The 13,240-nt window shown below is 43.5% G+C and overlaps 1 protein-coding gene across 4 annotated transcripts in view; it reads left to right on the forward strand.

The window, feature by feature from the left end:
* Positions 1–13,240, forward strand: part of PHKB (phosphorylase kinase regulatory subunit beta) — a 142,096-nt gene that overhangs the window by 33,639 nt on the left and 95,217 nt on the right. For all 4 annotated transcript variants that reach the window (XM_055000356.1, XM_055000355.1, XM_055000358.1 and 1 more), the window contains 2 exons: positions 7,329–7,436; positions 12,044–12,124. In XM_055000356.1, the coding sequence (XP_054856331.1) occupies positions 7,329–7,436; positions 12,044–12,124 (189 nt within the window). The remainder of the gene's footprint in view (positions 1–7,328; positions 7,437–12,043; positions 12,125–13,240) is intronic.

Genomic DNA, 13,240 nt, shown 5'->3' on the forward strand with positions numbered 1-13,240 from the left:
AGCTCTCCCAGCATGGCTGTGCGAACTAGCTCAAGTACTTCTTTCTTCTTGTTCATTCACTTATACTCAGCCTCTCTTCCTTGCAGTTCAGGGTGGCCTTCATAGGTCCCTCGTGGTCTCCCATGTAGGTATTAAGCAGTTCCAGACCTGCTTAGCTTCCGCAAGGTTGTTCCATCACGTGCTTTCAGGCCATGCCCTGCCCCTTCCCACGAGTTTCATTTCCATATATACGAGAGCCACTGTGGTGCAGTAATGAGAGTGCCAGGCGAGGAACTGGGAGAGTCACGTTCAAAACCCCATTCTGACATGGAGCTCGGTGGTGATCTTGGGCCAGTCACACATTCTGAGCCTAACCCAACTTTATAGGCTCGTTGTGGGGATAAAACGGAGGAGAGGAAAACAATGTAAGCCACTTTGGGACCCCATAGGGGAGAAAGGCAGAGTATAAAATCGAATACCTTTATTGGCATAACAGGACATACCTATGCACAGTCAGCAAGGAGACTGAAAGGAACATCCCTGGCCCCATCACTTAAACCATTCCTCTCCTCTTTGATGCACAACAAAGAAATTTAGCCACAGACTCAGTGATCCCAGGGTTATGTGTGGGATAGTAGAAGGCGTGTCTCACTGTCATCCGATGGACTATCATGATTTTGAAGCAAAGGTTCTAGATAAACGCAGGGCCAGATCTACTGGCTCTGTGCGATGACGTCACTTTGGTGACATCATCATGCAGGGCGGTGTGTGCCGCCCTGCGGCAAGCCGGCTGTCCCAGCACGCCACGGAGCTGGTGGCAGCAGCGCAAGTGGCTGGGAAGCCGCCTGTGCCATTCGCCTGCCCCGCAGGACAGAGGTGCGTGGCAAGCGCGCCCCCTGTCCTGCCACCCGCGCGCTCCCGGGACTGGTAACTGCGCCCACTGCCCCCTCTTTGGCAGCGCCGAGGGCAGACTACCCCCCCTGCCCTCCTGTCGATCTGGCCCTGGATAAACGGTGCGAATATCGCAATACAATAAGCAGTACAGGAGAACATGTTCAGTACTTTCTATATCTCTTAAGCCACAGGCACAATACCTTGTGGAGTAAGGAATTTTTTAAAACCTCCCATGCAGTACTGCAGAAGGAAGAACACTAAAGTGCGCTAACATAAATACTCTCCGGAGGTAAGGGGAAGTCAAAGAGGAAAAGTACTGGCAGAGTATAAAATAATATCTAGTGGAAGGATGGGAAACCACTAGACAAAGAGTTCTCACAGGGCTTCCATAGGTTGCATAAATTCTTGCACAAGCTCTCGTGCAAATAGGAGATCATCGTCGGATTTAGTTTCCTTTATTTGGAACGGCACCCTAAGTGGAAAAGAGCCCTTTGGTGATCAGAAGCCACTTTCTGCTTGTGGAAGGATACCTTTGGTTCCAGCCCATTTAGGTTTTCTTCTCACATGTCCCTGGACGCAGGTTCACCGTTTGAAATATGCGTGCATGCAGCTAGCAGGGGAATTTTGTGCCAAGAAGAGAATGCATTAAAATGATAACAAATAGGAGAGCGAATGTATTCATTAGTTGATGGTGAAGCTATTTAACAAGCCTATAATTTGTCTACTGAGGTTTGACACGGCACATCATTATCAAGAAAGATCTTTTCAAATGTTATGCTACAGTAGATGTAATTTCATTCTGCAGTACAAAGAAGTAACTAGTTAGGCTAATGGTGCCAGTCATTTATAGTGCCGAAGCATAAAAACCCAACTCTTATCCCCATATCAGATGGATTTATTTTTTTTCTGAGTAAGTAATCTAATATACCTTATAGTTACACAGTTTTTAAAATATTTTCATTTTACTTATGCGGCCTCTGTAAATGCTTGGGCATTTGAGACTAAAGGTGGTTTGAATTGGCTTTGCTTAATTGTAAGTGGAAAGTGAACAAGTTTGCAGTAGGAAAGAGCAAGAGTCCAGTAGCACCTATAAGACTAACTTTGTGGTAGAGTATGAGCTTTCGTGAGTCACAGCTCTCTTCTTCTGATATAGCTAGAATGTGAGTCCATCTGTCCTTATATCTTGGTGAGTGGAGTGATTTCAGATGCCAAACGACAATAGCAGGTAAATGATGATAGCCGGTGAATGACAGTAGCAGGTGTGATTGGATAGGGTGGGTATGCATGGCCGGATCGATGAGGGGGGCGGGGGGGGTAGTCTGCCCCCAGTGCTGCCAAAGAGGGGGCGCTGGGCACAGCCGCCAGGAGTGCGCCGGCAGCAGTGTGGGCAGCTGAGCAGAGGGAGGGAGGCCGCCCGCGCCATTCGCCTGCCCTGCAGGACAGGGAGCACGCGGCAAGCCAGCTGCCCCCTCAGCGGGGCAGGTGAATGGCACAGGCGGCCTCTGCAGCACACGGTGTGCTGGGGCAGCTGGCTTGCCGCACTAGTTGCATGCTCCGCCCCTGTGTGATGTTGTCACAGAAGTGACGTCATCACGTAGTGCCAGGAGTGCACGCGCTGTGCGCAGGGGGCCAGACTTGGGTTGCCCTGGGCGCAGGCAACACTAGATCCGGCACTGTGGGTATGCAAAGGGGTGGTGTGGAGAAATCAGTGTTGGTAATGGGAAAGGAAGTACATGTTTTGATTTAATCCAGGTGGATGCATAGTCTTGAGCTTTGTTATCAGTTGCAATTCAGCAGCCTCTCTTTTTAAATCTCCCTTTGAAATTCCTCTGCAGGATGACTGCTACTTTTAGGTCAGCCGCTGAATGTCCTAAGTCCTGGAAGGTTAAAATGTTCCCCCACTGGTTTTTACATGTTGTGGTTTGCAGTGTTTTCTTTAATCTTAGTTTTCAGGCTTTGACTGATCAGACCCTAAATTCCGCCTGTCACGATAAGCCTAGTTGGCTTATGATAACCAATGCCACACTAGAGAATTCACAGCAAATAAGAAAAACAAATAAATAAACAAACAAGGATGATTTATTGACCCACACCTTTGCAGTTTATTTGTTTGCACTCTCCCCTTTCAGTAGTGAGTTCAGGGGGATTTATAAAGGGGCTATCTCCCTTTATCCTCGCAGCTTAGTCCCTTTGTCAGAAGAGCAAAATATATCAGTAAGATAGTGGAAGAAGTTGTAAGGAGTTTATGATCATTGGGAAAACAACAGCTGGTGAAAGAAAGAATGAGTTATAGGGAGTGGGAAATTATCTGAATACCATGCAGTTCCTATTTTGCTTTGTGAGTACTAGAAAGACTGCATGTCCTCCAAAATTTCCCCCCATGGCATGAGAGCTGGAAACCTTGTCATTGATTATTGATTATTTGCTACATTCTCCTCAGAAGTCAGTCCCAGTGACTCGGATACCTGCTCCCAAATAAGAGTACATAACACTGCAGCTTTAGTAGTGCAAAAGCAAACAACAACGTTGTATTCATTATAGAAAAGAGTCCAGTAGCACCTTTAAAACTAACCAACTTTACTGTAGCTTAAGCTTTCGAGAACCACCAGTTCTTTTCATCAGATGCATCTGATGAGGAGCACTGTGGTTCTCGAAAGCTTATGCTACAGTAAAGTTGGTTAGTCTTAAAGGTGCTACTGGACTCTTTTCTGTTTTGCTACTGCAGACTAACACGGCTAACTACTCTGATTGTATTCATTAAAAGATGAGGCCCACAAGAGAGTTCTGGCTACAGGAGTTCATTTCCAACAAGTTTGCAAAATATTCTATCATGATATCCATCAAATGTTTGATGGCAGTTTGGTCAAATATTTTTCAGCCAAGCTCTTTGTATCCTTTACACCAGATATTTTTAAATGTCCAGAAGAAGTCATGAAATGTGTAAGAGAATTTTTAGAATTCAATTTCTAATTTAGCTTAGGAAATTACTCCCTAGAAGTCTATTTGCTTTTGTGCATGCTAGCCAGAAAAAAGGATGCTGAATGACTTTTCTTATTGTATATGAATGCTGTAATGTTTTCATTAATTCCCAATAGCATCCCCTCTTAATCACTGAAGTTTATCAAGCTTGTCTTCTCACTTAGTGTTTTTAAATTAGTTGTCTTTTAATAGTTTCAGCCACTCAAAGCCTCATTCCTCTTTTTTTAAAAAAAATAACTTTCATCTCTTTGTCGTTAGTATTCCCTTTCTATAGTACGTGCAGTTTTCATGCCCTGATCTTGTGTATGTTGAGGATAGATGCAAATGACAGAGTGACGGGTTGTTATTTATCAGACAATATCTTTACCTGTGGTGTGTTTGGTAAAGAAAGATCTGTTTTAGTTCAGTGATACTAGGAATAGGCCCTGACCTGGATAGCCCAGGTGAGCCCGATCTTATCAGATCTTATCAGATCTCAGAAGCTTAGCAGGGTCAGCCTTGGTCAGTAATTGGATGGAAGACCTCCAATGAAGACCAGGGTTGCAGAGGCAGGCAATAGAAAAGCCACCTCTGCTAGTCTCTAGCTATGACTTGAGGGCACTCTCCACCACCAGGAATGTACCGAGACAACAGGCTGCAGCTGCAGAAGGTTGAGTTTTGTTGGTCCATTATGGGTGCAAGAGGGCCCAATTTCTGTTTTCATACATGTCCACACAAAGTGTAGAGGGAAGGGGTGTATATCTTCCAAAAAAATTAGGGAAGAGGGCCATGGCTTAGGGGTATGCTTCTTGCAGTCATGTACAAGGTCCCAGGTTCAGTCTCTTCAGTTGAAGGATCTCAGGCAGCAGTTGTTGACAAAGAACTTTCGCCTCATGAGAATTTGAAGAGCCGCTGTCATTTACAGTGCGTTGGATCCCATCCCCTCCTACCATTCCGCTGAGCAAAATGTATTCATTTATTAAAATATTTATAATCAGTATTTCCCTTTGGCTTGCAGTCTTCCTCCAGCTTAAGTGGCTCTTCCATTGGAGGAAGAACCACTTCAGTTGGAGAAAAGTTCTTGAAGGTGAGGGATGGGCGGCTCCAACCCAGTAGTTTGAGCTAGATAGCCCAGTGATCTGACTTGGATAAGAGCAGCAGCTTATGTTAATATAAGTTTGTACACTTTCTTGGGTGTGGAGGTAGTTGTACTTAATGTATTTCTAAAGGGATTTGGTAATCTATGCATGCAAAGTAGGAATCATGCTTAAAGACTAGAAGTAGTTAGGGAAAAAATAAGTTTTTTGTTAAAGGCAGGGCAGAGGGAATTATCACAGCCCTTGCTTTACCTTAGCAATAGTAGCAGCAAATAAAATCAGTCCAAAGCAGCAGTGGGAGAGGTTTTGCCATGCCTATAGTCCAATGTTAGCAAACAGTTGGTACATGTTAACATTACAGAGATGAGACTGGACTTTAAATTAGATCTACTTTTCTCCAACTCCAAGGGTCAGTTCTGCATCCTAATGTTTGGTATTAGGCAATAGTGAGTATTGAGTTTGCCTTAATTGTTATCTTTTACAATGTTGTTATACCTTTGTAGATCTTTTAAATTTATTTTGATAGTGGATATAGTTGGTCAGATTAACCCTTTTCTATTTATTGTACATGTACAATAGATATTGCTGTATACGCTCTGATAGTTAATGAAGTTGCATTAGGTCTGTGCTAAAACAATGAAGATTGATGGGTTAGAATGACTGTTCCTGACTTTGATGACAAAGCTTTGATGTCAGTTCTCGCAAAGACTGCAGCCTCTCTAAATGGTAGCAAAATTACTAATTTTCACCAGCAGGCTAAAATTAATGAGGTAAACCACTCAGATAATGGGACTCCATCAAAGGTCATACATTTTTTATGCAGCTGCTGTCTGGAGAGGAGAAAAATGAGCCGTTCTAGGTTATGAGTAGATTACAAGGTTTGTTGGGATGTTTTTATGTCCCCCTGTATTCTCTTTGAAGAGAGACCCAAAGCAGAGTTCGAGCTGCCTTTTCTCCATACACCCTCACTAGAGGGAAAGAGGAATTAACCTTCCAGAATCACCAGAGAGGCAGCATTCAAATAACTCCAGATTTGGTTGTTCATTCATCCCCACAAGCAGGGGAATTCACCCTGTGGGAGACCAAGATCTACTCCAGATCACTCTTCAGGGAGAACCCCAGAGGCAAATGATGTCTGAACAGCCCCATGAAAACAGGTGTTTGCTTGTAGTATGAAAAAAGAACCCCAGAAACATTAAACAAAGCCATGTTTTCTGTTGCAGTAGAGAGGTAACCTTCTAGTCCACCAACATGATAGGATTTAAGAATCCCATGTGACCTACCTGGAATAAAGCTTATGTTAGAGAATGGCCTGCAACATGATTTGTGCTAGCTCAAAATAAGAGACTGAGGTTGAAGAAATATAGGCCTGATCTCTTCAATACGTTATATTCCAGTATTATTCATCTAACATAGTCCATATGACTTAATACTACTAAAAACAGGGCTTTTTTTCAGCGGGAACGCGGTGGAACAGAGTTCCGGAACGTCTTGAAAATGGTCACATGGATGGTGGCCCCGCCCCCTGATCTCCAGACAGAGAGGAGTTGAGATTGCTCTCCACGCTGCTCAGCAGCGCGGAGGGCAATCTCAACTCCCCTCTGTCTGGAGATCAGGAGGCGGGGCCACCAGCCATGTGACCATTTTCTCCAACGGCAACCCACTGAGTTCCACCACTTCTTTTCCCAGAAAAAAAGCCCTGACTACTACTACTACTACTACTACTACTACTACTACTACTACTACTACTACTACTACTACTACTACAAGGTCCATTTGAGCTTGTTTGGAGGTTCTAGCAGGGGAGCGCAGCTATTGTATACCCTTGACCGAAGAATGGTACACTCCTTCTATCTGGGATGGTTGTCCTCTTCCACCGAGCACGCAGCTTTGTGAGGGATGCACATGGAGCAGTGAGGGAGGAAGGGGACACCCGCCTAGCCAGCCAGATCAGCCGAATCAACCCTGGCGATCAATGGGGTGACAGATGTCGTAGCCAGATCGCCCTCACATCCACTACTACTACTACTACTACTACTACTACTACTACTACTACTACTACTACTACTACTACTACTCATAATAACATTCCATTTATACACCGCCCTTCAGGACAACTTAATGCCCACTCAGAGCAGTTCACAAAGTGTGTTATCATTATCCTCACAACAATCACCCTGTGAGGTGGGTGGGGCTGAGAGAGCTCCGAGAGAGCTGTGACTTATCCAAGGTCACCCAGCTGGCTTCAAGCGGAGGAGTGGGGAATCAAACTCGGTTCTCCAGATTAGTCCCACCACTCTTAACTACTATACCAAACAGATAGAGGCCTAACCGTGTATATGTTTGTTTAGGATTGTGCCTGATGTTTATCTTCTGCTTTTTCTTATTTCCTCCCCAAAGGTACAACAATATAAGCAAGACCCTAAGCCCTCCAAATGCCTCCATTCAGTTTTTGGTGCCCACACTGGGGATGAGGTTTTTTCTCACGAGGAATACGGACATCTTCAGGTACCAAAAATAAAAAAAGTTTATTAAGTATTTCTCAGAGACTGGCCGGCTTGGAGCAATGTCATTTTCCCTTGTTGCTTGCCTAAAGCTTGATGTTCTTTAAAGACGTGCCAAAACTACGGAGCTTGGTAAATTGATTTTTCTGCTATACAATACCAACAATAGCAAACTCTTTTGTAGCCTGACTCCATGCTGTACGTATGACTGAAAAAAATCAGCACAGTAATAAAAATGTTTTCTTTGAAGCATGGCAGTACACAAACTTGGCATTTAAAAAAAGCCTTTGCATTTATACTGTTATTATAAATGAAATGTACAGCTGCTGACGATGGACGCCTTAGTTTTAGCCATGTTTAACTCATATAGTGGGGGGAAAGCTGTTAGTTAATGGGAAGGATTCCATGGATCCCCATTACTGCTGATCAAATTTTTGAATTGATGGCACATGGTTCTGTAACTTAAAACTGCAGTTTCCTTACTACCGTAGCCTACATATGTCAGGTATTGAGCTGACTCCCTTCAGCCACCCCAAAAAGAGGGTGCTTGGGATCAGGAGACCTACGTGGACAAAAGCCATGTGACACTGGAGCGGTAATCGTTCAGATTTCTTCTGGGTATAGATTTCTGCAGCCGTAATCCTATTACATTGCTGTCGATCCCGTTGACTGCCTTGGCTTACTCTGTGTAATCCACCTTGAGTCTCAGTGAGAAAGGCAGACTGTAAACGAGGCAAATAAATAAACAGTAGGGGTGGGGGTGGAATTGGATGAGATTGAGTGGTTCGATCCAGCCCATTGATTGGACCTGGAACAGTAATGTGAGGTTTCTGGTGTAGAGTCTACCTTTAATCAAATGCCTCACTTCAGGCTCAGGCCTCCTGTTTATTGATCACTGTTGCCCTTCTTACCTGCCTACGGTTTTCTGATGCACCTCAAGAAAGAATCCCTTTGTAGAAAAGGCAAAGCTAAGGACAGTTTTCAGAAAAATCCCTGACGTGGTTCCATGCTGTAGTCAGGATCCCATCAACTATTACAGATGCAGCTGAGGGCTCCCATGGAATATTTTACTCTCTTTTCTTTGAACAGCAGAGTTGAACACCAGAGAAAGCGCTTTTACATTTTCTCTCTCATTCAAAAGTGGTTGCCGCGATAGGGAAAAGGAACATCCGTTCAATTATTTAAAAATACTCCTCGTGCACGCAGTCTTGCTGTATAATTCTGTACAGAGTTCTTCCAGTCTAAGTCCATTGAAATCAGGGGGATTACGGAGTAACTCTGCATAGAATTGCACTGTTACGCAATTATCCGGGAAATAGAAATAGTAATTTGAAATTATTTGCGTATCACCGAGTGAATAGGCTTTTTGAATAAGCATAGTATAATATAGTACATTGTAAAATAGTTGTGTTGCGGTGTGTTGTATTTCCTTGTCAATATCCGGCCATGTACTCCCTTGGCACGAGTGCTTTGCAGGGAAATGCTACGGCGGTTAATCCTGCCGCCTGCTATAGAAACCGAAGAAGAAAACAACTCATTTTCTCCTCTATAAATCTAATTTGAATCATACACATTCAAATGCCAACGAGTTGATTAAAATGAATACTTCCCTCTGCAGGAGGCTGGATAAATGTTTTGTTTATTAGGTGGGAAATGGGGATGCTTTGCCTGTTACATAACCCCTACATGCCGTCTTTGTGCTGTCGCCAGAGCTGTCACTTGCATACTTCTGCATAAATGTTTTTTTTTAAAGACTTTTATTATTAACAACGAGTCATAACAATATCAACTGCAGGAGAACATACCAGATAACAATACACAAAACAATTTCCATAGTACAACCGGGACATAAGAAACTATTTCCGGTATATATATTCTTTCTAACATACATTACACTGTCTGCGAAAGTACAGGAAAGGGTATTAGTTGAACTACATCTCATGAGCAAGCTAACACGACTACTCTAGTATCACAATGGCCCCCCGACCTCACACTTCTGGTTGTATGATTTCCTGAAAGGGCAGCTGCGATGCTAACAACTCATTTTTGGCTAGATGATCCAAGAAAGGGAACCACTTGGCAGCAAAGTCAGAAGATTTCATTGGGTTTGTAATAAGTTGTACTCTGTCAGTTATTTTTTCCATTATAAGATGGTCCCACACCATCCTGTACCACATGTGCAGGCCCGGGGGGACAGGTGACTTCCATTTGATTGCAATCGCATTCTTGGCAGCGTTCAGGAGTGTGCGTATTAAGTCCCTCTGGTGTGGTATAGTGGAATCAGTCCAGATATCCAGAAAGATTAGTACAGGGCTAGGTGGGATAACGTGGGAGGTGATACCGCATAAATGTTGATGAAATTAACAGGTTAATAAATGAAAACAGGATTTCCCACATGAAAAAAAGTCTTTTGCTTTGTTAACTGTCTGTGAACAGAGAGATTTGTGCACCCTAGAGTTGTGTTAGTGTGGTTCTGACCCACTTTCCAATTCAGCCCAACGCCACACCAAAATAGCCTGAGCGTAAAAAAGAAAATTTCCTTCTGCCAGCTGTCATTCCTTTGTTAAAGCGCTGCTGATTTAAGTTTTCTTTCCTGCTTAAGGGAGCCCCCGTGTCTGAGCAATGCCTCATACACGGCTATAAGGTGGTGACACTACCCTTGACAAACTCAATCCTTCCCTTGACGAGCTTCCCTGCTCTCCTGGAAGGAATACTCAAAATTCAGGCAAAGTGGAATCAAACAAATTTTAATGAGTGGAAATATAATACAAGCAGCTGGTCTGGAGAATTAGCAAACTCAAGCCGTCACCATCATATCAAGCGTTCAGCGATGATAAGGCAATAATAATATACCAGAACGCCGATATCAGGAGCCAAGTATTCCCAAGTACCCATACTTCCATACTGTGCAAATATGTTCTGCTCAAGAAGGGGAGGCAAAAGGCCAAAGTGCTAGAGTGAGAGGATAAAGCAGAGCTGAACGTAGCTGCCTATCCGTGGAGGTGCCAGGCAGAGATTCAGTTCCCACAGCAGGGGGGTTCAATCATTCAGAAAGCAAACCAGTGATACTCAGTCAGGGCCTTAAGACCCATGTGTGGCTCTTCTGGGCACCACTCCCCCTTGGGGGCTCTACCTCAAACTTGAGGAAAATGGGCAAGACCCTTGCCCTGTGGCGTTTGGTTGACAGTTGGTCGCCATCTTGAAATAGCTGTTGCTGAAGGGACATAAAAGCTGTGATCCTCCCTCAGGTTTGGGTTTCATGCCAGGGGTGGAAGTAAATGTGGCTCTTTTGATTGGTAATAGCTGTGAACGTGGTTTTCCCTGAACCTCAGAGTCAATATAACGGATGTATATGATAATCCAGAGGGGAAAGAAAGCAGTAGGGAAGTACATGATATTCGCCAGAATGGTCACCCCCACCATAGAGTTCTCAAGGTGTTGGGCTTCACACACATAAATCTATCTGATCTTCTGTTTCAGATGCCCTTTCCCCCACCCCCTGTAAATCTGATTTAAATCTTAGAAGTTCAAATGCCAAGAAGATGATTAATCTGACTACTTCCCTTCATGCTGCTCTATTCTTGGCTTTTTGCATTTTGAAGAAATGTTTCACTTGCCAGCAGCTTTGGAGAATATGGCGAAGGGAGAAATAAGTATTTAGACCATATAAATATTGTTGCTTGAAACTGCAGTTAAATCTTTTTTAAAAAAATAGATGCGGTAGGAGCGGTTGCAAGCAGCACTAGTTGGAGGAGTTTTCATTATTTCTGTGCTTTCTAATATCATGTAGGTCAGAGGGTCGGCAGCTATGGCTCCAGACCTGAATGCGGTTCAGTATGAACTCAGATATTCATCTTTACATATATTGGAGGAGTAGGTGGTAGATGCTTTAAAAAAACACCAGTATATGAAGGGAAGGCAAATATTTTTATGGGCTTCTTAGAGATGCTTTATAGTAAAGGAAGTGATAGAAGTGAACCGTTGTCAGTAAGGCAGGTATGAGCCATGTGCAGATTTTTGCCGTGCATTAAAGCCATTGTACAGGTGCTCCTGTGTGCATCTTGTGAGATCTGATGTGTGCCCCTTCCTACTAAATGACTTTCAACAACCAGCGTTTGAACTGTGGAAGGCTTATAGATTATTTAATTTTCACGTCTCTTGTCAATAAAGTGAAATAGTATTATTATTATTTTCAGTTACACAAATGAGATTTTTCATACTGGCTCTTTGTTGATCTCCTGCTCTGAATTTTCATATTGTTTGCCTCTTTAATTAAAAAAAGGTTGCTGGATCCTGATGTAGATTTTACATAGAGAGGAGAGAGTCCATTATAAAGCAAACCAATGCCTTTTATCCAGGTTGAAGCTTGGAGATTTGGTGGACAAGGGCGCACAATAATTCCGTATCTGCTGTGATTGTTCTCACTCCCACTGTCAGTTTCCCTGTAATCACCTCTGTTCTTGACAAGTTGACCATGGGGCGTCTTATTAAAGAAGAGACACGAAAACAACATCTGGATGTAAGATTTTTTTTTTTACTTTAAGGGATATTTGTTTCACCAAGAGCTCATTTTATCCTCTTTTTCTCCCCCCCCCCTCCTCCCGGCTTCAGATAAATGCAGTGTCGCTGTTCCTCCTCTACCTGGTTGAAATGATATCATCTGGCCTGCAGATTATCTACAACACAGATGAGGTACGAATAAACCAATTCCCTACACCCATAAAACATGCTGAAGTGTTCTTACAGGCTACATAAATTAAACAAACAATAGCAACCCATTTTCTCATGCTGAAGAGTTCTTCCAGGATGCATAATTTAAAATGAAACCAGAGCAAACAATTTTCTTCTTACGTCGCGAGGTATAGCAAGAAACCACTTTTGCTTTCTTTTCTGTTAACATCACTCATATAAAGGAAAGCCGGGTCATAAAGCATTATTGCTTCCGAAGAACATATTTATCCTGGTCTCATATAAACATCATACATTTCAGACGATTATAATAAATCTGATTTTGTCTTCTAGTTTGCTGTCTTGTTTGCCTTAATCAGAAGCTAAGGGTAATATAATCCAGATAATATCTGAGTGGGTTTTTAAAAACCTTTTTGCCCCAGTCCTTGTATATCCTCTGGTGCGTTCATGGAGGTCGTCTACCTTCGGTGGCTTTCTCTGCTGACTCAGGGCCAAGCTACAAGTGACGCCTGACACAGGTTGGACACTTGACAGCTTCCCTCAAGTTTTGATGGGAAATGTAGGCGTCCTGGTCTTGCAGCTTGGCTCTCCGACTGCTGTCCAATGGCCTTTTCAACTGTCACTTGTCCAACATTCCGCCAAGCTGCCTACATTTCCCATCAAAACTTGAGGGAAGCTGGCAAGTGTCCAGCCTGTGTCATTCGTCACTTGTAGTTTGGCCGTCACTCAATGCAATCCTAAGAACACTTTCCTGGGAGTAATCACATTGACTAGGCTTGAGTAGGATTCTGAGTGCCTTGACCGGGATAGCTTAGGCAAGCCCAGTCTTGTCAGACCTTGGAAGCTAAGAAGGGTGAGCCCCGGTTAGTAATGGGATGGGAGACCTCCAGAGAAGACCAGGGGTCTTTCGCCTTGAACACCCTAGCAGGAGTCGCCATAAGACAGCTATGACTTGACAGCTCCTTTGCCTCAGGATTGTAAGTAGACCTACTTAGAATGACATTGTAAGTGTTCATTACAGTGGCTTCCCAATTGTTGAAAAGTCTTTCTTGAAGCTGTGTATCCACAATAGACCATTTAAGTGAATGAGATTGGGGGGGAACTCCATGTGTGCTTGAG

Source organism: Eublepharis macularius, chromosome 16 (genome assembly GCF_028583425.1).
Source record: "Eublepharis macularius isolate TG4126 chromosome 16, MPM_Emac_v1.0, whole genome shotgun sequence".
NCBI classification, from domain to species: Eukaryota; Metazoa; Chordata; class Lepidosauria; order Squamata; family Eublepharidae; genus Eublepharis; species Eublepharis macularius.